The sequence below is a fragment of the Bufo bufo genome, chromosome 4, assembly GCF_905171765.1.
Source record: "Bufo bufo chromosome 4, aBufBuf1.1, whole genome shotgun sequence".
Classification (NCBI taxonomy): domain Eukaryota; kingdom Metazoa; phylum Chordata; class Amphibia; order Anura; family Bufonidae; genus Bufo; species Bufo bufo.
This window is the reverse complement of record NC_053392.1, coordinates 287326269-287354071: the sequence shown is the minus strand read 5'-3', so window position 1 is coordinate 287354071 and position 27803 is coordinate 287326269. Positions and strand designations below refer to the sequence as shown.

The following is a 27803-nucleotide window of genomic DNA, read 5'->3' as shown; positions in this document are numbered from 1 at the left end:
GTCGGGAACAGGGATGGCCGTGTTCTTTGACAGCCGGGCCACAGGGGGGTCCACCTTGGGTGGGGAAGACCATGTGGCCACGACATCGGCTGGAAAAGGATAGCAAATGTCCAGCTTCTTGGGGTTGACAAAACGGGCGTCCGGGCAAGCCCAAGCCTTAGACACCACAGAGGAGAAATCAGAGTGGATTGGAAAGACTTTTGAGGTCTGCCTGGGTCTGATAAAGGAGACGCTAGCTGCGTCAGAGCTAGGGGGATCATCCTGCACCTTAAAGGTGTCACGAATATCAGAGATGAGTTGACCCATCGCTGAGGCTAGCTTGGACGGCAGGGCCGAGTCCATTTCCAAATCTGAAACCGCCAATTCACCTTCAGAGAGCGAATCCTTTGGAGAGGAGAGGCTCGTCTGGGTGCGCACGCGTGGCGGGGAGAGTGAGGCCTCAGAGGAGGAGGCTCGCTCTACTCTAATACGCTTCTGAGAGTGCCTAGCTCGGGAGGGGTCACTAAGAGAGAGTGAACCCGCTGCAGCGGCAGAAGCAGTGGACCCGGAGGGCGCGACAGTCAGAGAGGCGTCCTGCGGGGTAGGTGGCCTGTCTATTAGGCGGCCCACGACATGAGTGAGGCTTTCCACGGCCTGGGACAGGGATCTAGCCCAGTCAGGCGGGTCAGAGGAAGCAGGGAGCGACACAGCGGGCGACTGAGGCTGCGGTGGAGCTCGGCATGCAGTACAGTGCGGATCAGACTGCCCCCGGGGAAAGGGTTCCCTACAAGCAGTACAGGCATGGTACCAAGGCTTGGCGGCTGCAGAAGGGTCTGACATGGTGAAAAAAGATGCTGCACTTAAAGTGGGAGACCCCAAAGAAAAGTGGTGGCACGGAGGGGGTTAACAGTCCTACCAGACCCGGATGATGCAAGCGGCAGCGGTAAGGGGAACAGACTGAGGAGGCTGTGGAGGAGAGGCAGCAGCACGGAGATGACTGGCTTCAGGATCGCACGGCAGAGAGGATTCCACGCAGCACTGAGAAGTGGAGCCCGAAGAAACCGGAAGTAGCGGAGCGCATGTAGGAAGCTCCGCCCCCCCTCTGCCGCGCTGAAGAAGAAGCAGAGCCGCGCGCGCACGGCAAAATGATTTTAACCCCCAAGGTGATGAAGTGCCGGCCAAGATGAAATGGCGCCGTTCACGCCAAGTAAGCGGCCCCCGCCGCGCCTGGATGTGGCAGACGGCTTGCTTTTGCCTGCAGCCGTCCCCTGAAGGCAGCGTCCCTGCCAAGGACTTGCCCAGATAAACTCCCCTGCCCGGTAACGGTCCCGATATGCCCGGGAGGGGGGTCGGGCGGTCGATGTAGCAGTGGCCATGTAGCAGTGGCCATGGGGGATGTAGCAGTGGCCATGGGGGATGTAGCAGCGGCCATGGGGGATGTAGCAGCGGCCATGGGGGATGTAGCAGCGGTGGGAGGGAGGAAGGGGAGGCTGGAGCAGCCACTCTCACCATACGCTGTCTTCGCCCTCAGTCCATCCAGCGGGGGTCGCCCCTTCAGCTCCTGGCACCGCAGTGGCAGGAAGCCGGGGGAGGGACTTGGCGTGCGGGCGACCCTGAGCTGGCGGGACGCAGGGGAGCGAGGCTGCCCTGGTCCACCTTGTCTTCTGTGGGGGAGGCGGCAGTGCGGAATTACCGGCACTGGCGCAACTCAACCCCGGGAGAAACAGAGGGGTCTAATGCGCCTCTGTTGTCCCTGTAGGTAGAAAAAAATCGAATTAAAAACAACAAATAACGCAAAAATAAAAAAAATCATAGGAAAACAACCCTGCATAAGCAGGGGGTGTCTTGCCTCCTTGGACACTAAGCAAAAACTGGCAGTCTCTTCTCCAGGCTGAAGGGTATAGCTGATGGAGGAGGGGCTTACAGCTTTCACTTAGTGTCACGCCTCCTAGGGAGCAGAGCTATACCCATGGTTTCCTGTGTCCCCCAAGGAATATGGGCGAGAAAGATTTTTTGTAGTGACAGAGAAAAAACGGGAGCATGAACCTATCTTAAAGGGGTTATGGCAAGTATGAAATAATTCTCTTAACCACAAGATAGGAGACAACTGACTGATCAGTAGGGGTCCGGCTGATGGAACCCCCAACCATCCCAGGAACATCCTGATGGAGTGGCAGGCCGAGCATGCACCCTGCTGCTCCACTCATTCTCCATGGAATGGCCGGAAATAGCGGAGCGCTGTATTTGGCTCTCTCTGGCAGTCCCTTACAGACAGAATGGAGTGTCAGGGTGTATGTTTGGCCTGCCACACCACCAGGACAAGAACATGGAATCAATTTTCTCAGGAAGGGTGGGGGTCCGAGTAGTCGGATCCCCATTGAGCACTTGGTTATCCTCTATCCTAGATTGCTCACATACTAGGCACAACCCCTTTAAATGCAATGGGTCCTAACATCAATCTTTTAGTGCTGCCCTGAATTTTCGGCAAGCCTCATGGTTACCAACAGAGTATGCGACATTTGTGATCTAAAGGCACATATTCCCCGTCACCTTCTCATTCTGCTGGGCACCAGGATTAATCATTGCAGTTTCTCTAGCTCTACCTTACTCTCAGAATGGTTTGGAAGCACAAAGTGATGCTTGAGTACCGTAATTGTTTGAGAGTGCGGCATCTCTGCACAAGTTTTCAGCCCTCCCCAGTTAAATGAAAGCAGTTAGTCTTCGTGTAGAATGTATTATCGTTGAGCAATGCCAGGAACAGTAAATCTCTACCTTTATTATCTTAGTAAGAAATGCATGGGTGGGGAGCAGCTGGATTCCCCGAGATGCAGATGTACAATGAGTTTTCATTAATACGCTGCACTGATAACAAGATTAAGCGTTCCCCGAGCCACGGGGGCTGGAGACACAGTAAGTGAGAAATGCTGGTTGTATACAATGCTTGTGTATTTCCTCTTGTAGGATTATTGCAGTCTACGATTCAGCTCAACAACACAAAAGGGAATATATGTTTGTTAACAAGCAGAAAACATATGACCACAATTTCTGAAACTCAACTTATAATGTAACTCCTGGCGAGGAATGAAAATTCAACTAAGCCTATGGCTGCTCAGTCTCCTAATCTACGCGTCTCACAATGCAGGGTTCAGCCAGACGTCTTCTGTTTAAGGCTCGCATTTTGGCTTTCCTCACAAGCGGTCCAAAACGGATCAGTTTTGCCCTAATGCATTCTGAATGGAAAAGGATCTGCTCAGAATGCATCAGTTTGCCTCCGATCAGTCTCCATTCCGCTCTGGAGGCGGACACCTGCCTGCAGCACTCTTCTGTCCGTCTGACGAAACTGAGCCAAACAGATCCGTTCTGACACACAATGTAAGTCAATGGGGACGGATCCATTTTCTCTGACACAATCTGGCACAATAGAAAACGGATCCGTCCCCCTTTGACTTTCAATGGAGTTCATGACTGGAGTTCATGACTGATCCGTCTTGGCTATGTTACAGATAATACAAACTGATCCGTTCATGACAGATGCATGCGGTTGCATTATTGTAATGGATACGTTTTTTGCAGATCCATGACGGATCCGCCCAAAACGCGAGTGTGAAAGTAGCCTAAACACTCCTTTCTCAGGGGATGCAGTAAATCAAGACACAGAAGAGCCTGCAAAATCTCTAGAAGACCACAGATACCCAATGGGTGCCCTTCATACAGTATATAGGATATCAACTTGCCAGAGGATCAGCGATCAATCTGACTGTATCTCAGCACAGAGAGCAGTCTGTAAAGAATCCAGGGTTAACTATGAATTGAACACCTCTCTATGTGCAAGGTGGGCTCTCACAAATCTGCTTTGAAAGCCAACATATCTAGCTGTGCCCATGAATAGTGTTGAGCGAACTTCTGTTTTCAAGTTCAGCGTACAAGGTTCGGGTTCAGGATATCTAAGAATTCCATTATGGATTCCGCTACCACGGACCATAACTTATGGTCAGTGGTTGTGGAATCCATAGTGGAATTCTTAGATATCCCGAACCTTGTACGCCGAACTTGAAAACAGAAGTCTGCCTTTTATATGGACTGGTGATCCTGCTGGATCACTGCACTGTGTAATCATGTCCAGCGATGGAACGTAAACGGTCATTTGCTTATTTGTCAACTGATTGCATCTTTTATGAGGAAATCCAAATTATCATTTGATCACACAAAAAGAGGAAGTGCTGCCAACAATAATATTTAATGAACGAGAGGAGGGGGGAAACAAATGATTGCTCGTAAAAGCCCCTCAGCTGAAACATAGAACAAAGTAATTGAGTGGCAATCAACTTGCCATCTCGCCCCTGACGCTCATTACAGGCAGTTTATCTGATCTCTACTGGACAGGCCTCCTTCACTACAGATAATTCTTCTGGAAAACACCTTGGGGCAGATGTACTAATCCTAAAGCTGGTGTAAATGCAGACAGGTTGTCTGGACCTGCACCAGATTTATCACAGGGGCTCAGACTGATGAGCCGAAGTTATTACTTTGCGAAGTCCTGCGAGACTTCGCATAATAACTTCAGAAATTGATTTATACTGTAAAAAAACATTTCCCGAACTCGAGTTTGGTTCCAAGTGGTAGCTTGGAACCAAACCCGAGTTCGGGAATTGGTTTTTTACTGTACAAATCAATTTCTGAAGTTATTATGCGAAGTCTCGCAAAACTTCGTGAAGTAATAACTTCGGCTCATCGGAGCCAATACATTCTAATACTGTACGGAGCACTCGCTCCGTACAGTATTGAAACAAAGTTTTATGCGAATCAACTTCATCCGAAGTAGATTCGCTCATCCCTATCTGTGACCCATTCATTTCAAAGGGTCTGTGCATATGAGCGTTTTCTTTCTGCGTTGCATGAGAATCGCAACAGGTTCTATATTCTGCGTTTTAAGTATACATTTGAGATAATGATTGGGCACATTGCGGCCAAATCAGACATCCATGGGATCATTCATACGAACAATCCCACCAACTAAACTTTCCAACCAGAGAGTCAGTTTAAAAAAAAATAAAAACAGACTCCCTGGTGCTTAAGCACAATGTGTGATCGGCTGAATTCAGTATGGTGAATTGAATTTTCAGCAGACAAGAGTCTGCCGTCGGCGATCGCTCGTTTGCATTAGTTTTTATCAAACGACAGTCGGTTGACTGTAACCTTATGGGTGTAGCCACCTTAAGGCCCCTTGCTATGTAAACCTTACAGTTCTGGAATGTATTAGATGACCCTGACATAATGTTGTGTGTTATCCAATACATTCTAGAACTGTAAGGGTTACATAGCATCATAAATCAATGTAATGCTATGTGACCCCGGCAGCATGACACTCACTATTCTGCAAGGGCCTAAAGCTAGATGTGCCAAAAGTGCACCAAATTTTGGTGCAATTTACAACAGGGTCTAGGTGCACTCAGATTAGTAAATGTAGCCCACTGGACGTCTTGTACACTTTTGAAATATAACAGCAATGATCTAATCTAGTCTGTGGATCTCAAAACACTAATTTGCTAAAGGTAAAAATGCCATTCATTCAGCTTAATCCAACTGTATAGTGTGCCGAACACTTACTGTTTGCAGAGTAGAGGTTTGAGATGCCATTTTCCTGCTTCTGAAGTGAAATTGTCATCAGCCAGGCCGCCATCATCACTGCTTTCATCCTACAGAAAAAGGATAATAGTATGGGACCCATCATAACAAAGACAGGGAAAGGAAGCTTATTATTGTATGGAAAACCCAACACACTATACGGAGTGGCCCACGACTGTAAAAAAAAACATGCTTAAAGGGCATCTGCCAGCAGATTTGTACCTATGAAACTGGCTGACCTGTTACATGTGCACTTGGCAGCTGAAAACATCTGTGTTGGTCCCAGGTTCATATGTGCCCACATTGCTGAGGAAAATGAAGCTTTAATATATGCAAATGAGCCTCTAGGAGCAATGGGGGTGTTGCTGTTACACCTAGAGCCTCTGCTCTCTCTGCAACTGTCCCCCTTCTCCACTTTGATTGACAGGGCTAGGCAGTGTAAAAGTAATTGCTCGTTAAATCCTCTGCCACTCTAGTGGTCCCTGTCGGACCAGCAGCAGCGGCATCAAGTACACCATTCATATGGCCACCATTCACACCAGTCACTGGCCTCAGCAGTGATGCATGCATCTACAACATGTGACCACTGAAACCAGTGACTGCATTTAGTGGTCACATGAATGATATGTCATTGCTGCAAACAGTCAGCAGTGGTGCTGGAGCGGCTGGAGATTTAATGGGTAGGTATTGGTTATTTTTACATTTCTTAAAAAGCCCAGACAACTCTGTTTAATAAATGCTAATGTTCAGTCCTCAAAGTTAGGCCTCATGCACACGGCCGTTGGGGACCACAATTCAGTCCCCAATGCATGGGCAACATCCGTGCAGCGGGCCGGACCCATTCAACTTGAATGGGTCCGTGGTCTGTCCGCACCGCAAAAAAATATGACATGTCATATTTATTTGCGGTGCGGAACAACGGAAAGAAACACCACAGAAGCACTCCATAGTGCTTCCGGTGTTCGGTTCCGTATCTCCGGAATTGCGGACTCATTCATTTGAATGGGTCCGCATCCGTGACGCGGGGTGCACACGGCCGGTGGCCGTGGATTGCCGACCTACAGTTTGCGGGCCGCAATACGGCCACGCCCGCCCAACGGCTGTGTGCAGGAGGCCTTAAATACAAGGAATAAAAGACAGCCTACCCACCCAAAAAACAGCACAAAAACATAAGAAACAAAAAGGACAAATCCACCCAGTACAAACTGAAGTGGAATATAAAGATTACATGAGGTAAAGGCACACTGACATAGCTTTATCTAAAAGCCCATAAGCTCAAGTGTCCAATGACAATGTTCCCAGGAAAGCTATGAAGCAAATTAACACCAATTTAAATAAAAAACCAAAACGGCTGCACAATGTTCTTATAGCGAAAGGTAACATGACAAGTAAATCTGTGCAGGCCTGAGATGTTACTCCTATTTACTGCCAGATGAAGACATAACAGTAAGATGTGCCAGAGAAGGTCATTCCTACCAGATTGTCCTGATCATCAGAAAAATCTATGAATTCCTCTTCACCTTTCTTCTGGTCATCTGGAGAGTCGCTATAGCTCATCTGTATTCTGTACAAGCCATCTAGGTGGGATAAGAGAAAGCAGCACATTTTATTAATGCTTACATCACAATGCCCCCCGAAACCACTGTGATGGCTGGAGAAGTGAAAAGACACTGCTTCCAAAGAGGTCACGCTCATCTCCGTACATTAGTATTCCCTCTCTTATGGGCCCACAATGGTTCTGAGTGTATGGTAATCTATACCGAGACTCCTAATGGCGGCTGATACTCAAATGCATAAGGAGGACTCCCAACTCTTCCCTGATGGCACGTGTCCGGGGAGATAAGGATCAGGCTGATGGATTTCCTTTTGTTCTTGGGGAGTTAAGCAGCCACTAGAGGCTTAACTTGCATGTGTATGGAGGGGTCGGGAGGGACAGCTGTCGGCTGAGTGACTGTTTGATCATCAGCAATCTAATAGGAATGATCAGGTTTAGTCTCCAAACCTATAAATATACATCACGTAATGTAAATGACTATTACAATTGGGGCCTATTGAGATTGAAGTGTGGAAATGTTCTTTAAAAGCGTACTCACAGTAGCCCCCCAAGTGCCAGTGCAGGACATAATGCAGCATGCTACATATCTGGAAAAATGCCGCCTATGGCAGTCAGGTGATGGTACGGTCAGAAGCAAAGCGACTTGGCTCAGTCAAGCCCAAAATCTATTCTTTCAAAAATGTAAGATCCAATAACATGCAGCAAATATTGAACGACCTCTACTGATGACCTCCCTTTCTCTGGTATTTAAAGGACTGGTGAAATGTTCTACAATGACATAGCCTCATCATTGACTAGAACAGGGATCAGCAACATTCCGCACTCCACTTGCTGTGAGACTACAACTCCCAGCATGCATGGCTGTTTGTCTAAGTCCGACAGAAGTAAATGAAACATTCTGGGAGTTGTAGTTTCTGATCCCTGAATTAGAACATGCCCAGTCTGTAGAGGAACAGACCTGGAAATAACTCCCTCTGCTGGTTATCTGATATAGTTACGCTTTATGCCAACACTACCTGGCAGAGGAGTTATTTCCATGACGATTCCAATCTCTAAACTACAGGAGCTCTGTGCCTTGCTGAGCCACTTTGGCTTAGGGCACCATCCAGACCGCCGTATGCTGTCCACAAAAATGCGGATCCGTATTTTTGCGGATAAGATACAGAACTATTTTCTATGGGGTCCTTTTCTTCCATTCTATGGCTCCGCAAAACAAATAAAGCATGTCCTATACTGGTTAGTGAAAATCAGGACGTGGCCCCATTGAAGTCTATGGTCCCGAAACAATATGAAATGCAATGCATTTTTGGGGGGAAATGCTGAACTGTCCGCAAAAAAATGGATCCGCATTTTTGCAGACAGCATACGGCCGTCTGAATGAGCCCTTAATCTGGTGATTTCTGGATTATGCTGAAAGGGTTCCCACTGAAATGCAGGAAAGGCACTGTGCATGCGAAATCAGAGAATAATAAAACTTGGGTTTGGTAAAAGATGGCCTAAAGAGAGTGTCACCAGGTACATCCCTGTGTAACCAAGCCCAGCGCTAAAAGTACTGCTTACCTGACTACAATGGGGCTTTGTTGACCCAAGAAGTGTCTGGATAGATGCCCAAATCTATCACACAGTGTAATATTTAAGCCAGTAATATAATAAATCTCTGCAAATGTTTCGCTGGGTACATGCTCAAAGAGGAAAAAAAAAAAAAAAAAAGCGTATTTATCCAGGAGGTGTTAACCTGCAATAAACACTCACCAACATGCTTTAATGGAGTTTTACATTCGTCTGCTATGCCATTGACGTTTTTAGCACTAGAGTCCGTTTGTGGAAATGGAGATTTCAGAGAGGCATCAGACTCTTTAAGTCCTGGATCATTCTTTCTGAGGCTGTGCCTTGCTACACCATGGCTTCGTCTGCTCCCCGGGCTGTCACTATCGTCCGTCCCAGAGCTTGTGTCACCTGAAGCAGGAGTTGGTTTTTTACTGGCCATTTTCTTAAGTGGTGACTTAGAAGAACCACCTTGTAAACAGGTTTGTGGGTCACCAGAAGGAGCAGAGGTGCGAGTTTCCTCAGTCTGTGCAATGCCTGCAGATGGACTACTAGTCTCTTGGTAGTACCGGTTAGGACAATACACTGGTTCTTCTAGGCCAGGAAAACAAATGACAGCCAAAAACCAATGAGCACTGCAAGAGAAAAAGAAATCATGATATATCGTTTAACCCCCCTAAAATCACTCAGCATATAATCCAGACTACTAGATAAACCAGAGAGGAGAAAGGTAGGAAACCACAGGTAATCAGATCACTTCCACAAGCAAGGATGCAATACTTGTAGTACATTATATAAAAAACAGGGAACCTGTCACCAGGATTTTGTGTATAGAGCTGAGGACATGGGCTGCTAGATGGCCGCTAGCACAGGGCTTGACAAATTTCCTTGGAATCTAGGAGCCAGCTAAAAAAGTTAGGAGCCAGGCGGAGCCGCGTCATAAAGCCCCTAGTAGGTGCCCCCCCCCCCCCCACTTCTCCATAGAGCCCCCCCCCCAATAATGCTGTATACCATGTTACATATACCGCCGCTCCGTCCCCGGACCCTATTGACTATAATGGGGATGGGGGTGGAGCTCCGGCGCAGCATGGCAGTTCGCGGTGAGAGGCCGCCGGACTAAAAAGTTGGACATGCAGTACTTTTAGTCCGGCGGCCTTTCACCATGCACTGCCGTGCTGCGCCGGAGCTCCACCCCCATTATAGTCAATGGGGACGGAGCGGTGGTCCGGCGAAACAGCGGAAGGACGGATCCGACAGGGTGAACAGCCTGCCGGATCCATCCTGCCGCAAGTGTGATAGTACCCTTAGGCCTTATTCACACGTCCGTTGTTTCTTTCCTGATCTGTTCCGTTTTTTGCGGAACAGATCTGAACCAGATCTGGTCCCATTCATTTTCAATGGGTCCTGAAAAAAAATCAGACATTGAGCTGTCTGTTTTTTTTCAGGACCCATTGAAAATGAATGGGTCCAGATCTGTTCCGCAAAAAACAGAACAGATCAGGAAAGAAACGGACGTGTGAATAAGGCCTTAGTTAAATAGCTACTGAATGAGACAGAAGAAGGGATGCCTTTAACATATATATCTCCTTGAGAAGCCAATTTGATCCTAAAGGGTTAATTCAAACTGTAATCTAAACTGTCCTGTCACTTCTCTTATCTCTCTGCTCCTGTCCCTTAATCTTATCACTGCTGCAAAAGCATCAGCCACAGCCTCAGTGTAACCTGTTCTAGAGTCTGACTGACTGTTCTTTTAACTCAAAGAATCGAATGAGTCACTAACTGTAGGATCTTTAGATTCTTTGAACCTGTGACTCATTCGATTCTTTCTTACTTAGGCCTCTTTCACACTTGCGTTGTTGGGATCCGGCATGCACTTCCGTTGCCGGAGGTGCCTGCCGGATCCGTAACAACGCAAGTGTACTGAAAGCATTTGAAGACGGAACCGTCTTCCAAATGCTTTCAGTGTTACTATGGCACCCAGGACGCTATTAAAGTCCTGGTTGCCATAGTAGGAGCGGGGAGCGGGGGAGCAGTATACTTACAGTCCGTGCGGCTCCCCGGGCGCTCCAGAATGACGTCAGAGCGCCCCATGCGCATGGATGACGTGATCCATGTGATCACGTGATCCATGCGCTTGGGGCGCCCTGACGTCACTCTGGAGCGCCCGGGGAGCCGCACGGACGGTAAGTATGCTGCTCCCCTGCTCCCCGCTACACTTACCATGGCTGTCAGGACTTTAGCGTCCCGGTAGCCATGGTAACTATTCAGAAAAAGCTAAACGTCGGGTCCGGCAATGCGCCGAAACGACGTTTAGCTTAAGGCCGGATCCGGATCAATGCCTTTCAATGGGCATTGATCCCGGATCCGGCCTTGCGGCAAGTCTTCAGGATTTTTGGCCGGAGCAAAAAGCGCAGCATGCTGCGGTATTTTCTCCGGCCAAAAAACGTTCCGTACCGGAACTGAAGACATCCTGATGCATCCTGAACGGATTACTCTCCATTCAGAATGCATTAGGATAATCCTGATCAGTATTCTTCCGGCATAGAGTCCCGACGACGGAACTCTATGCCGGAAGACAATAACGCAAGTGTGAAAGAGCCCTTAGACTCCCTGTACTTGTGTCAGTGACTCGGCTCAGAGCTGCTAGTGCTTGCCTTGCCTGAGCTCTGATTGGTTGGTGGGCGGGGAGGGGAGGGGCTGGCAGAAGCAGCTTCCACTCTAGGATCAGATTACACTCCTCCCGAGTCCCTCCCCGCTGCCAGCGTCTCTGCTATTGTGTGCTGTGACCGAGCTGACTCACACAGTGCTGCCTCCGGACAGAACGGCAGCTCCGCACCCATCGCCCGGGCACCTTTGAAAACGGGCTGACAAATACCCAAGCGCCAGGACTAAATTCCTGGTCGCCATGGCGACCTGGCGCCTGGGATTTGTCGAGCCCTGCGCTAGCACATCTGCAATACCTAGTCCCCATAGCTCTGTGTGCTTTTATTGTGTAAAAAAAACGATTTGATCCATATGCAAATTAACCTGAGATGAGTTGTGTCAGAGATGAGTCAGGGACAGGACTCATCTCAGGTTAAAGGGAGTCTGTCACCTCCATATGGCCATATACAGCGCTTACATGGCTCTGTAGCACACCTATACAGGATTGTAACGGTACCTTTGTTCTTTTCTTTAGATTTTCACCAGCAGGAAAAACTAAGTTCAATTCATATGCAAATGAGCACTGGCAAGTGCCCAGGGGCGGCGTTCAGTGTGTAGGTGCCCAGGCTGCTCTGCCTTCTTTTCACTTTACTCCTCCACAGCCTCTGCCTTCTCGCCCTCCAAGTCTCTTGCCTCATCGATAGGTCCGGACTTGGAAGGCGGGCAAAGGCAGAGACTGGGGAGGAGTAAAGTGAAAAGAAGGCAGAGCAGCCTGGGCACCTACACACTGAACGCCGCCCCTGGGCACTTCGTTTTTCCTGCTTGTGCAAGTCTAAAGAAAAGAACAAAGGTACCGTTACAATCCTGTGTAGGTGTGCTACAGAGCCATGTAAGCACTGTATATGGCCATATGGAGGTGACAGACTCCCTTTAATTTGCATATGTATCAAAATGTTTTTGTTTTTTTTACACAATAAAAGCACACAGAGCTATGGGGACTGGATATTGCGGATATGCTAGCGGCCATCTAGTAACCCATGTCCTCAGCTCTATACACAAAATCCACATGACAGGTTCCCTTTAAGCAGTTTAAGGACTGATTCAGACGAGTGAGCTTCCACTGGTCTGTGCCATGGCTGGGGAGATAAAAAACAAAAGGCAATTTTTAACCCCTGGAGGACAAGGCGATTTTCCTTTTTGCACTTTCATTTTTTAATCCCTGCCTTCCAGCGGCTATAACTTTTTTATTTTTCATTTTTGTGTGGGACAAGTTGTACTTTCTAATGGTACCATTTAATATTGCATATGACGTAGTGGGAGGGTGGGAAAAAAATTCAAATAGGGTGAAAGTTGGAAAAAAAAATGCAATTCCATGACAGTTTTATGGGTTTTGTTTTTACAGCGTTCCTTATGCAGTAAACTGATTGGTTACCTTAATTCTCCAGGTCAGTACAATTACAGCAATACATCTGCATTATTTTTTTTTGCATTTTAATACTTAGAAAGAAATAAAAACCTTGAAAATAGCGCCCCCCAATAACATTTTCATTGTTATGTCCATAGAGCTGTGTGATGGCTAGTGTTGAGCGAACCCAAACTGCAAAGTTCGGGTCCGTGCAGCAAAAGTTCGGGTTCAGTGTTCGGGCATTTAATAAAGCTTGTCTAAAGGCTGCAGGGCAGCCAATCAACAAGCTTTTAAGCAGTAGGCACTTAAAAGCCATCACAGCCATGCCTAGTAATGGCTGTGATTGGCCGGTGTATCATGTCACCCAGCCTCTATACAAGCTGGATCACGTGTAGCACCGTCCATCAGCTCTCAGTAGTGCAGGGACAGGAAGCAGGCAGCTGAAGTGAGGGAGAGTGTTAGCAATCTCATCTGGCTATTTATTCTGTGGGTGACCTATAGTGATTTTTTTGTGGGTGCAATGTACCATCTTTGTACCCCTGACACAGAAATATAATAGTTAATATGTCTGTTAGTTCGGTGGGTGACATATACACATTTTTGGTGTGAAGTACACCTGCACTGCATACGTGACAGGGAAATTAATATAGTTAATCCGTCTGCTAGATCGGTGGGTGACATATACCTATTTTTGATGTGAGGTACACCTGCACTGCATATGTGACAGGCATTATCTAAATGCAAAGCACGAGCTGCAGTGGATTACACACCTTAAAAACCATAAAAGATCTCAGGCTCCTCATGCTCCCTCTTGTGTTGTGATCTCGGCCTCTTCCCCCCCCCCCCCCCCCCTTCCTCTGGAGTGACAGTGGCACCTGCCACCCCGCAAACAGAGGATGTTGCAGCAATACCACCACTATCACCAAGCATCCCCACAATGTCCCATGGAAGCGTTCAGATGTCCATCCCCCAAACACTGGAGAGAAAGAGGAAGGACCCCCCTACCCACCTGCGATCCCTGGCCCTGAATTCCAGCATTTCAAAATTCCTGGCCTTTGAAATGCTGTCATTCCAGCTGGTGGAGACGGAGACTTTTAAAAACCTTATGGCAGTGAATGTTCCACAGTACATGGTTCCCAGCCGCCACTACTTTTCCAGGAGCCATTCCTGCCGTGCACAACCAAGTGGCGGACAAAATCTGCCTGCACCACCAATTTCAGCACAGCCAGGGTGAAACGACAGCAGGCTGTTTTGAAACTCATCTGTTTGGGGGAAAAACCCCACACCGCGCAGGAGCTGTGGACGGACATGGAATAACAGATCTACGAGTGGTTGGTGCCACTGAGCCTCAAGCCCGGCCTGGTGGTGTGCGATAACGGGTGAAATCTCGTAGCAGCTCTGGGCCTAGCGGGTTTGATGCACACATCCCTTGCATGGTGCATGTGCTGACTTTGGTGGTGCAGAGGTTCCTGAAAAATTACCCCAATATGTCAGAGCTGCTGCAGAAAGAGGAGGCCGTCTGTGCTCACTTTCGGCGTTCTCACCCTGCTGCTTGCTTGTCTGCGCTGCAGCGTAACTTCGCCCTTCCTGCTCACCGCCTCATATACGACGTACCCACAAGGTGGAACGCCACCTTGCACATGCTGGAGGGACTGTGCGAGCAGCAGCAGGCGATAGTGGCGTTTCAGATGCAGCACGCACGGGTGAGTCGCTCTGCGGAACAACACCACTTTACCACCAACGAGTGGGCCTCCATGCGGGATGTGTGTGCCATTTTGTGCTGTTTCGAGAAGTCCACCAACATAGCCAAAGCCGATGATACAGTCCTTAGCGTTGCTCTCTCACTTCTATGTCTCCTTGAAAAAATGTTTCGGGCGATGATGGAAGAGGATGTGGCATGGGAGGAAGAGGGATCATTTCCACAGTTATCAGGCCAGTCATTCACAAGTGGCTCGGAGGGTGGGTTCCTGCACCAACAGAGGCCAGGTACACAACTGTCCAGCCAGGACACAGTTCTGAAGGATGAGGAGGAGGAGGATGATGAAGAAGAGGAACAGTGTTCACAGCAGGGTGACATCCAAAGCAGCTCATGGGCATCACTGGTGTGTGGCTTGGGGATACAGAGGACACACCTCCCACAGAGGACAGCTTGTCGTTGCCTCTGGGCAGCCTGGCACACATGAGCGACTACATGCTGCAGTGCATGCGCAACCACCACTGAGTTGCCCACATTCTAACCAGTGCTGATTACTGGGTGGCCACCCTGCTGGATCCCCGCTACAAGGACAACGTGCTGTCCTTAATTCTGTCACTGGAGTGTGATCGGAAGATGCGCAAGTACAAGCGAATGCTAGTAGATGCGCTGCCAATGGCATTCCCACCTGACAGCACGGGCTCAGTGGATGCACAAGGCGAAGGCAGAGGAGGAGGAAGAAGTCGCCAACGCAGTTGGGGCACCGCAGAGCACCTCAGAAGGGAGGGTTAGCATGGCCAAAATGTGGTAATGCTTTGTCAGCAAGCCACAACAACAAGCACCACCAGCTAATACAGAACATCTTAGCAGGAGGCAGCATTTCAGCAACATGGTGGAACAGTACCTGTGCACATGCCTACACGTACTGACTGACGGGTCTGCCCCCTTCAACTTCTGGGTCTCCATATTGGGCACATGGCCTGAGCTTGCCCTATACGCCTTGGAGGTGCTGGCCTGCCCTGTGGCCAGTGTATTGTCGGAACGTGTGTTTAGCACAGCAGGAGGGGGTTATCACAGACAAGCCAAACGCAGCCGCCTGTCCACAGCCAACGTGGACAAGCTCACGTTCATTAAAATGAACCAGGCATGGATCCCACAAGACTTGTCCGTATCTTGTGCTGAATAGACAAGTATACCGGCCGCACCCATTGTTATACTCCAGCGCAATTTCTCTTTTCTATTTCCCAATGTTTTGGGGCCTTCCCAAATGTAAAAAAATAAAATAAATGAAAAACATATTTTTTTTCTATTCTATGTTATTTTAAGTAATTTCCCTATCCACATTTGTTTGCAGGCAATTGTCCCGCTCTTACCCCCATTTTGCTTCCTTTTGCAGCCCTCTAGCCCTTACTATGACTATTTTACAGCCATTTTAGTGCACCAAAGTTTGGGTACCCATTGACTTCAATGGGGTTAGGGTTTGAGTTCGGGTCCCGAACCCGAACTTAGACTCGAAGTTTGGCCGAACCCGAACATCCACTGGTCCGCTCATCCCTAGTGATGGCTCATTTTTGGCAGGGCGATCTGTAGTTTTTATTGATACCATTTTAGAGTGTGTGTGTACTGATACCATTTAACACAAAGTGTGTATCACTTATTAATTTTATTAGGGGGGTGAAGTTACGAAAGCAGTGAATCGGCCATTTTTTTCTTACACATATTTTAAGTCCCCTTAGGGGACTTGAACATGCAATTCTTAGATTGCTTGTCTGACAGACTACAATGAATTACTATTGCAACCTATGGGACATTTAATATATTCCTATGGAGCCCTGCCACCACACAGGGCTCCATAGGAACTATTGCTAGAGTACTACTATTGGTAGAATAGGATCCTGCATAGGGACTGAGGCTACCACAAGAGATCATCAGCCACATGGGGGAGCTGTTCAGGCCCTGTAGCGCAGCGCCCCTGGGAAAAGCCGCTTCAGATGCCATTGTCACAAAAGACAACTGCATCTCAGGGGTTAAATGTCTGTGATCGGCATTGGCGCCAAGCACAGACATTAGACCAGAGTGCCTGCTGTTTCAAACATTTTTAAAGAATGGGCTTCCGCTGTACTTGTATCACAGATGTCCTCAAGGAATTAAAAGGAAAATGTCACCATGAAACTGCAAATTAAACTGTACACCATATTAAAGAGCAGGAGGAGCTGAGCAGATTGAGCTATAGTTTTTTGGGGGGAAAGAATCAGTAAAAACTTGTTTTTCATTTATTTAAATTGCTGCTCATTCTGGTCTTTGAAGACAAGGAGTCGGTCCTATCAGTGATTGACAGCCTTCCCTCTATGACTGTGTATAGAGAGATAGCTGTCAGTCACTGACTGAAGGAGTCGGTCCTATCAGTGGTTGGAAGCCTTCCCTCTATGACTGTGTATACAGAGATAGCTGTCGGTCCTATCAGTGATTGACAGCCTTCCCTCTATGACTGTGTATAGAGAGATAGCTGTCAGTCACTGACTGAAGGAGTCGGTCCTATCAGTGACTGACAGCCTTCCCTCTATGACTGTGTATACAGAGATAGCTGTCAGTCACTGACTGAAGACAAGGAGTCGGTCCTATCAGTGACTGACAGCCTTCCCTCTATGACTGTGTATACAGAGATTGCTCTCAGTCACTGACTGAAGACAAGGAGTCGGTCCTATCAGTGATTGGAAGCCTTCCCTCTATGACTGTGTATACAGAGATAGCTGTCAGTCACTGACTGAAGACAAGGGGGGGGTCCTATCAGTGACTGACAGCCTTCCCTCTATGACTGTGTATACAGAGATAGCTGTCAGTCACTGACTGAAGACAAGGAGTCGGTCCTATCAGTGATTGGAAGCCTTCCCTCTATGACTGTATATACAGAGATAGCTGTCAGTCACTGACTGAAGACAAGGAGTCGGTCCTATCAGTGATTGGAAGCCTTCCCTCTATGACTGTGTGTACAGAGATAGCTGTCAGTCACTGACTGAAGACAAGGAGTCGGTCCTATCAGTGATTGGAAGCCTTCCCTCTATGACTGTGTATACAGAGATAGCTGTCAGTCACTGACTGAAGACAAGGGGGGGGTCCTATCAGTGACTGACAGCCTTCCCTCTATGACTGTGTATACAGAGATAGCTGTCAGTCACTGACTGAAGGAGTCGGTCCTATCAGTGGTTGGAAGCCTTCCCTCTATGACTGTGTATACAGAGATAGCTGTCGGTCCTATCAGTGATTGACAGCCTTCCCTCTATGACTGTGTATAGAGAGATAGCTGTCAGTCACTGACTGAAGGAGTCGGTCCTATCAGTGACTGACAGCCTTCCCTCTATGACTGTGTATACAGAGATAGCTGTCAGTCACTGACTGAAGACAAGGAGTCGGTCCTATCAGTGACTGACAGCCTTCCCTCTATGACTGTGTATACAGAGATAGCTGTCAGTCACTGACTGAAGACAAGGAGTCGGTCCTATCAGTGATTGGAAGCCTTCCCTCTATGACTGTGTATACAGAGATAGCTGTCAGTCACTGACTGAAGACAAGGAGTCTGTCCTATCAGTGACTGACAGCCTTCCCTCTATGACTGTGTATACAGAGATTGCTCTCAGTCACTGACTGAAGACAAGGAGTCGGTCCTATCAGTGATTGGAAGCCTTCCCTCTATGACTGTGTATACAGAGATAGCTGTCAGTCACTGACTGAAGACAAGGGGGGGGTCCTATCAGTGACTGACAGCCTTCCCTCTATGACTGTGTATACAGAGATAGCTGTCAGTCACTGACTGAAGACAAGGAGTCGGTCCTATCAGTGATTGGAAGCCTTCCCTCTATGACTGTGTATACAGAGATAGCTGTCAGTCACTGACTGAAGACAAGGAGTCGGTCCTATCAGTAACTGACAGCCTTCCCTCTATGACTGTATATACAGAGATAGAGGTCAGTCACTGACTGAAGACAAGGAGACGGTCCTATCAGTGACTGACAGCCTTCCCTCTATGACTGTGTATAGAGAGATAGCTGTCAGTCACTGACTGAAGACAAGGAGTCGGTCCTATCAGTGACTGACAGCCTTCCCTCTATGACTGTGTATACAGAGATAGCTGTCAGTCACTAACTGAAGACAAGGAGTCGGTCCTATCAGTGACTGACAGCCTTCCCTCTATGACTGTATATACAAAGATAGAGGTCAGTCACTGACTGAAGACAAGGAGTCGGTCCTATCAGTGATTGGAAGCCTTTCCTCTATGACTGTGTATACAGAGATAGCTGTCAGCCACTGACTGAAGGAGTCGGTCCTATCAGTGATTGGAAGCCTTCCCTCTATGACTGTGTATACAGAGATAGCTGTCAGCCACTGACTGAAGGAGTCGGTCCTATCAGTGATTGGAAGCCTTCCCTCTATGACTGTGTATACAGAAATAGCTGTCAGTCACTGATAGGACCGCCTCCTGGACTTCTAAGCTCAGAATAAGCAGGAATTTATATGAATAAAGTTTTAGTTAATCTTTTTCCACAAAACTGTATATCAAACTGCTCAGTTCTTCCGGCTCTATAATATGCTGCCTTCAGCTCAGACACCATGTTCAATGTGACAGGTTCCCTTTAAACAGACCACACACTGCTGATGTCCTGTGCGGTCCATTCTTCTCACTTGTCCATTCATCAAATGGGCAAATTTGCTGGGGAAAAAAAATCTGATCTCAATGGTGCATGCTGTGATATTCTCTGCACAGACGAATGGTTTGTGTGGAAAGTGCCACATGTGACTTGCCCATCGGCTATAATGGGTCAGTGTTCAGCCCGAGCACTGTCTATACAGCATACGGACGTGAACATCAGGTACCTGAATGAACATCATATGGTTTTCAAGTTGAAAATGACCAAAGTTAAAGCAGTAGTGTATAGAGCTTTTCAGAATTTACATACGCTTCATTAAGTGGAACAAATACGAAGTCTTTCTGAAAGATATCCACATGTCTGGTCCATGTTTTTACTCTTCCATGCCTCCTCTGTTGTAACCTAAGAAAGAAGGACATTACTATCAGCACAGTGATTGAAAACTATAATGGACACAAGTCTATGAACAGCTCCACGATTATGTACTAGAACAGTCTAGTCCATATGCTGCATTTGGGAATATTACTTGATATTGATTTACACAGTAAGCAGGGAGATTTTTAGCCACCCCTTCTGGCACCCCATAAGAGGGGGAGGGGGGGGGTGGGTAATCTATCAAGTCCTGCACCCCAGAATTCTGACTAAGTCACAAAAGAGGGCTTTTGCATAAAAAGTTGAGTAACATTTCAAGACATATTTAAAAATGCAACTTATCAAACAACTTGTGATGTTTGAGAAATCTGGTGCAAATAATAGCAATGCAGATTCAAGAAAAATGGACTTAAAGAGGACCTTTCATCGGTCCAAACATTGTGAACTAAGTATCATGACATATACAGCAGCGCCCAGGGATCTCACTGCACTTACTATTATCCCTGGGCGCCGCTCCCTTCTGCTATGCCCTCCGGTATGTTCGGAGACTTGGTTATAGTAGGCAGAGTCTGCTCTTGTTCTGCTGGGCGTCTCCTTCTCCTAGGCTGTAGCGCTGGCCAATCGCATTGCAGAGCTCACAGCCTGGGAGAAAAAAGGAGAAGGAGACGCCCAGCAGAACAAGTGCAGACTCCGCCTACTATAACCAAGTCCCCGAACATACCAGAGGGCATAGCAGAAGGGAGCGGCGCCCAGGGATAATAGTAAGTGCAGGGAGATCCCTGAGCGCCGCTGTATATGTCATGATACTTAGTTCACAATGTTTGGACCGATGAAAGGTCCTCTTTAAAGAATCCCCCCCCCCGATGATAAATTCCCCCTTTATATTTACTGTTCTATGCGGATATAACATCAACATACCCCACAGCGCTGTACAGAGATCGTCACCAATCATGAGACTTTACAGAGGTAGTAGGTCGCTCAAGATACCTCTGGATCAGACAGAATGTAGGGCCACTAAAAAGAGCTCTGGAAGGCTTTACCTGAGCACGTACAGTACAGACCAAAAGTTTGGACACACCTCATTCAAAGAGTTTTCTTTATTTTCATTACTATGAAAATTGTAGATTCACACTGAAGGCATCAAAACTATGAATTAACACATGTGGAATTATATACATAACAAGCAAGTGTGAAACAACTGAAAATATGTCATATTCTAGGTTCTTCAAAGTAGCCACCTTTTGCTTTGATTACTGCTTTGCACACTCTTGGCATTCTCTTGATGAGCATCAAGAGGTAGTCCCCTGAAATGGTTTTCACTTCACAGGTGTGCCCTGTCAGGTTTAATAAGTGGGATTTCTTGCCTTATAAATGGGGTTGGGACCATCAGTTGCGTTGAGGAGAAGTCAGGGGGATACACAGCTGATAGTCCTACTGAATAGACTGTTAGAATTTGTATTATGGCAAGAAAAAAGCAGCTAAGTAAAGAAAAACGAGTGGCCAACATTTACTTTAAGAAATGAAGGTTAGTCAGTCAGCCGAAAAATTGGGAAAACTTTGAAAGTAAGGGCTATTTGACCATGAAGGAGAGTGATGGGGTGCTGCGCCAGATGACCTGGCCTCCACAGTCACAGGACCTGAACCCAATCGAGATGGTTTGGGGTGAGCTGGACCGCAGAGTAAAGGCAAAAGGGCCAACAAGTGCTAAGCATCTCTGGGAACTCCTTCAAGACTGTTGGAAGACCATTTCAGGGGACTACCTCTTGAAGCTCATCAAGAGAATGCCAAGAATGTGCAAAGCAGTAATCAAAGCAAAAGGTGGCTACTTTGAAGAACCTAGAATATGACATATTTTCAGTTGTTTCACACTTGTTTGTTATGTATATAATTCCACATGTGTTAATTCATAGTTTTGATGCCTTCATAGTCATGAAAATAAAGAAAACTCTTTGAATGAGAAGGTGTGTCCAAACTGTTGGTCTGTACTGTAATTAACGGCTGCCCATTCATATGAATATTACAACTCCCCTGTACGGGAACGTTGTGGGCAGCGGCCATTCCAGATATAGATATATACACATACATGTATGTCATAAATAACAATCAGGCCTAGGGTAAATCAGGACAGCAGTCAGAGGATGTCATCATTTAAACATTACTTTATTCACACATGCAATGATTCCACTCCCAATGCAGATTCTATTTACTAGTAGCGGTAAAATACATTGCATGCAATTATTAATTACCCAATGTTAAAAGGAAATATGTACTAGGCTGTAAAATACTGCTAACATATCACTGTCAGCTTACGTTAAGTTTGCAGTATCCTGGAGATTCCTCCTCTCTCTCTGATTGAGACGCTTGTAGAAAAATGAACTAAAAATATGGATTTTGTCAGCCTTTTCTCGAAGTTTCTCAAGGACTAAATACCTAGATGATAAGAAAACAGAAATGTTTAGGAGACCATTTATTCCACCACAGAATCCTGTTAAAGGGAATCTGTCACCCCGAGTTTGGACTACTATCTACAGTAAAACATGCGTACTACAGCATATAAGGAGTCCAGATCACTATTTCTTATGTTCCTACTGTCAGCGCTCAGAGCTGTTGTCGGGGCTGCTGTGCATGCGCACACGAGCCCTCGCCATTATGTTAGAACAGCACAGCAGTCCGGACTGTGTATTTTACTGCAGATTTGAGCACTGACAGCGGGGGAACTGGGGGCAAAAGAAAAATAAAAAATAGAGAGCGGGACTCTATCTGCAGTACGCAGGTATTACTGTAGATAATAATGCAAAATCAGGGCGACAGATTCCCTTTAAATAGGATGCAGACAGCAGGACTTGAATACCTCTATTTCTGTGATACTGGCAAGTGCATAAAATATAGAAGAATGAATACTGCCTCAACTAGACAGGTAAGGGAAATCTATCTCAGGTGTCCGTGCACAATAAAAGGCACATACTAGTGTATGGATCTATAAGTTAGAAATGAAAGGGATTGTCTCACCTCATACATTGGTGCCATATTGCTAGGATATTCCAGCAATGTCAGACAGGTGCAGGTACCACTTCTGTGACCCACAATTATCTCTAGAACTGAGGCCCCAAAGTGAAAGAAGTACACAAGTACAGCTTGTGATATCTGGCTACAGCGACATGTGAATATATAAGGTTATCACTGCAGAACTGGCAAAGACCAGCTAGAGACTGAATACATGAGAATAGGTTATTTCTTCATTTTTCACCATTTCCTACATTTACCAAAATATTAGCAATTTGTAAAATAATATAAAGTGTTTTTTCCCCCACTAAAAGGTAATCGTGTTTGTTCTTGAATGACAAGGTTCCCTCCATTCAATTCTATGGGAGCTACAGTGAAACTCCCATAGTGGTGAATGGACTTGCCATTCAATCTCAATCGGATGAGGCAAGATGGAGTCAGTGGAACACATTTCAGTGTGTCAAACAACAAAAAGCTAAGCCTGCATACATGAAAAACATGACTAAACTTACTTTAAATAGAAATCAATAATAACGTCATTTAAAAATTCTCCTTCATTTAAGCAATGGAGGTCTTCATTAGTGACGGAGATCCCGCCTTTTGCAGGAGGTGGAGGATAAACAATCAATCTAAAAGAAAAGAAATCAGTTAACATTTGTACAAAAACAGGCAAATAAATCATCCAAAAATATATAGGTTAGGACAGGCATAAGAAAGTGTTTATATTACTAGTGCACATGGGCTGGTAACACATGCATGCAGCTAGTAATAATCAGCACTGATGTCCGAAAGTTTCATAAGAAAAACTCATGTCTACACGCAGGTCCTCTGACCTCCGTGCCAGTACTGCGCTGTGAATAGGATGGAGGATCCCGTCAATCAGCGGCCTCCATTCACTCATACTGGCGCATGCGCAGTCTGTCCTCAGTGAATGGAGGTTGCTGATGTTACAAGCGCATGTGCACCTGGTAATATAAACTGGCCAACCAGTTTAAATAGCTATTAACCAAAAAGATATCTCCGCTATACAACATTCACAGACGATCATGTGTTTATCTGAACTGGACATGCTTGAAATAAGGTTCTGACTATGGAAGATTAGGAATATCACATTGGCTGTCATGTCCTAATGAAGGTGCGGGGAATGCAAATCCAAAAGTGATAAAAACAAGCTTCAGAGTCAGAAGAGTCTTGGAACAGCACATGCAGAAAGCACCAATAATAAATGACTCACAAAAGTGAGTACCCGTGCAAAGCCAGCACGTATAGTAGTACACCAAAAAAAGAAAAACAGGGCTCGCACTAAATAGTATTATATATGTATAAACTTTATTAGCGTCTCCATACGAGACCAATCACAGTAAAAACACATAGAAAACAATGGATGGTGGAAAAAAAGAGCACACAAGATGACTTCCACACTTCCCCCTGAAGAAGCTTGCGTGAAACGTACGTTGGGGTTGCTGGAGCATTACACAGGTATTTTGTTCATGGCGTCATAGTGAACTATTCAGCTTTAGTTATTCATGTGCTCTGCGATATTTGCACTTTATATTTATATCCTGGTTACAATGTATGATTTCTCTACTTAGCTTTTATAGTTCTGCCTGATTATATGTATTTTAGACCTCCTGCTTGGCCTATATGCACATATGTGCTATATTTACACATTTATTATTTGTATTCATTTGCCATTTCAAGTTTATACACATATAATACTATTTAGTGCGAGCCCTGTTTTTCTTTTTTTGGTGTAGCACATGCAGAAAGCAGATTTGGGATGATTTTCTCGAATGTCATTTTCAAAATCCAAAATTGATTCCTAAACAGAGGAAATACGTTGAAGGTTGATATCCTTATTCTTGGATCTAACCCCATTTCTGTTAGTCTATCTACCATCAGCAAATTCTACCTCACAGGACAACTCAGTTCAAGAGGCCATGGTCTTTAGTCTTTCAGAGATGGAACAAGGTAAAAACGTACCTAAAGTGGTTCATTAGCAGATGTAACCCAAATTACGGCCTTTTAGCTTGTATGGCTGAAATACAATCTTGGAAATGCGGGTCTCCCTCTTTGCTTCAGCTCAGGGGGTAGATGGCATAACTTAAATAACCTGTTGTATCTACCTTCTTACACAAGTGAATATAATAGAAACATGACTGAAAAACCACAAGGTCACATTTTCAACCCAAGCTCACAGCCTATTGGGCGTTCTGCAGGCACAATTTGTTGTCTTCTAACATATGGTACTGGAGCACCAAGTCACCTGCACTCACTGACCAGATGAAGCACGGACCATCTCTAGGGACAGGTTTCGGACGGGGTCGCCCTTTTAAGGACAAGTGCCCTCTGGTGAGGCTGCTCTGACTATCTAGGCTAGGGCCACCACAGGGGCTCATTTAGGGGCAAATAGGTGTTGTCCAACTACCCCGACAACGAATGGTTATCAAAGCCCACGAAAGAAATGATCCGTCTCTAATTGGACCCGGGCTGCCATATCAAGGGACCTGTCGCCAGAGTGGTAGGACCACGGTTTATTTATATCAGTGCCGCCGTGCACTGTGTGTTCCTATTCACTGTGATTCTTTTTTACCTATATCTTGGTTTATCTAAGGGTAATTTATTTTAGATAATTAATTAAAAGTTACATTTTAATAACTACAATTGATCACTCTTTTAATATTGACCCTTATACATTGGTGATCCATATTTGAGCATTAGATATATATCTACTCTGCTGTTAATTTTTTTGACAAACCATCTCTAGTCAGAATCGTTAGGTCAGCATGATTGCTTTCAAGATAGTCAGGGACACCCCCTTTCTATACCAAATACAATGCTGAAAATGTTCTTCAAAACGTCTTCAACACCGCTAACAAATAATCTTCTTGAAACCTACTTTTCAATAGGGCCCACAAAGACATTGTGCGTGTCACCTTCTTCATCGTCACAGAACTGCAATTGGCCTGTGGTATTCCGCAGCTTCATTCGAGTTTCCGATGTAACCTGCATGAAAAGCAAAAAAAAATTATTCATAAAAATTGGGACTAGAATCTCTTCTGGCCAAAAAGAAGTACACTGACAAAAAAGTGTTCATTTTACAGACTTTTATCCCCCTAATTTAATACACCCGGCTTCTGCTTCAGGTTGGACACCAAGTGAAGTATTCAACTACCAAATGCTCAACATAGGGGTGGGCGATTAATCAGAAAATAATCTAATTCGAAAAGAAGCCTGACTAATTGAAAGTAACCAGGATAATGCAAGATTATGTCAATCTCCCCTCCCCTGCTTTTTAGACGTGTGTGTCAAGCCCCCACTATGTCCGCCTCCCTCCTGATGTAAAACGTTCAATTTATTGTGATTTTTTTTTACCTCTAACGGAGGTAAAATGTTCAATTAATGATTTTTATTTTGGCCATAGCTCAACACATCCCGACTTTAACCTTTCTCACGGATCTAATAAATGCCCTTGTGTGAAGTGCCCATCTCAGAATAGTGACACCTTAGCTTTGTTTGACTTCAGGTCGTGTTTTTCTGGATCCTAAAGGGGTCCTGCCTTCTGGATTTTTTATGACATGTCCAAAGAATATGCCATAAGTGTCCAACAGGTTTAGGTATCAAACTCTGAGACCTGCTCCTGTCTCAAGAACAGGGTCCCATTTCACACCACCAGGAACGGAGAGGCGGCTGCACTGAAAATAGCCAGCACCATAAATGTCCAGATGGGAGTATCACTTTAAAGGACAGACAGGATATTCACCAATGATCTAATGGCTGCATTCTAGTTCGTTCATGGGCAACCTCCGGCACTCCAGCTGTTGTGAAACTACAACTCCCAGGATGCATACCTCCTCTACTCTTCTCAGAACTCTCATAAAAATAAATGGTGAATGATGGGAATTGTAGTTTCACAACACCTGGGGTGCCGATCCTTGGGCTAGACAAATATCTACTGTATCTGCAAACCGTTTTAAAGACAGTCATTTCTCTGTATAAAACATTACAGCTAAAGCAGAGGATAGAAGTTTACAAAAAGCTGTCCCTGAATAAGGGTCCATTCACACGTCCGTGGTGTATTGCAGTTCCGCAATACACCCGGCCGGCACCCCCCATAGAACTGCCTATTCTTGTCCGCAATTGCGAACAAGAATAGAACATGTTCTATTTTTTTTGCGGAGCCGCGTCCTGGAAGTTCGGGGCCGCGTTCTGGAAATGCGGATGCGGAGAGCACATAGTGTGCTCTCTACATACCGTTGTGCCCCATTGAGAATGAATGGGTCCGCACCCGTTCCAGATATTGCGGAACGGATGCGGACCCATTTGAGGACGTGTGAATGGACCCTAAGAGGTGATCGGTTTTCCATTGTTGAGCCGTTTCGGGCTACGTCGTGGGGACACTTTCCACAATTCTACCACTCTTAATAGGTTTTTTTATTCACTCTTCTTTCTTTGGATTTCACTCCAATATTTTTAAATGAGAAATGCCTAACCACAAGAAATCTCTGCTTGCAAAATGTAAATTTGATGCCAAATTTCCTTTTTGAGAGAGATTTTTTGCTTCTTTTTCACTGAAAGGTGCCTGATGACTTGTCAAACATCTACCCCTGAATATTCCAGGCACAAAGACCAGCACTTGTAGATGTGTATAATAGAAAACACTCACGCTTCTAGTTACGTGGTCCTTGGGAGTCGAAGAGGATTCGTGAACATTATTGGTAAAGGCAACTAGTCGTCGATTAGCTTCATCAAACACAATTTTGGATAAAAAGTTTGGAATCGCAAGTTTTTTTCCAACTTCAGATAGAATCTTTTCAAAGCAAGCACTTTCATGTACAAGCAGGGGCCTTTCAAAAATTAACACGATGTGCTGTTCTTCTACATCTAGGACAGAAATGGAAGCACATAATCATGGATGAACCATACGGTTAGGAATATCTTCTGATAACAGAGGTATGGGGTCATTAGTCTTTGCAGGTAAAGGGATTTCACAAACCCCAGACTCTTGTGGATCTGTTAGCTCTCCTGACACGCCAGTTTTATAGATTATTACTGCATCCCCCATAAAATAATTCTAGAGAGTCTTTGCTCATAATTCTGCACTGTGCCAATTCTCTGCTATTCCTCCAGAAAATGTATGCATAAATTGCCAACTGAGCATTACCATTACCCTTGTCAAAGTGGTGCATCCCTATGCATTTTGAAACGGTCAGCACTGATTGGACAGTTTCACTGTGTAGGAACATTCCCTCAACTAACAGCACCCATAAATACATTTCTAGGAGGAATAACAGAGGAATGGCACATCACAGTGCTATGAGAAGAGATTCTCCTGAATGG

General features: G+C 45.9%; 1 protein-coding gene across 4 annotated transcripts in view; it reads right to left on the bottom strand.

Annotated features, from left to right (window-relative positions):
• Window positions 1–27803, bottom strand: part of SENP6 (SUMO specific peptidase 6) — a 94042-nt gene that overhangs the window by 7947 nt on the left and 58292 nt on the right. For all 4 annotated transcript variants that reach the window (XM_040428665.1, XM_040428667.1, XM_040428666.1 and 1 more), the window contains 8 exons: window positions 27130–27347; window positions 25363–25469; window positions 22976–23092; window positions 21771–21890; window positions 19398–19490; window positions 8912–9339; window positions 7081–7181; window positions 5587–5675 (listed from right to left, as the gene is read on the bottom strand). In XM_040428665.1, coding sequence (XP_040284599.1) covers window positions 5587–5675; window positions 7081–7181; window positions 8912–9339; window positions 19398–19490; window positions 21771–21890; window positions 22976–23092; window positions 25363–25469; window positions 27130–27347 — 1273 coding nt within the window. The remainder of the gene's footprint in view (window positions 1–5586; window positions 5676–7080; window positions 7182–8911; window positions 9340–19397; window positions 19491–21770; window positions 21891–22975; window positions 23093–25362; window positions 25470–27129; window positions 27348–27803) is intronic.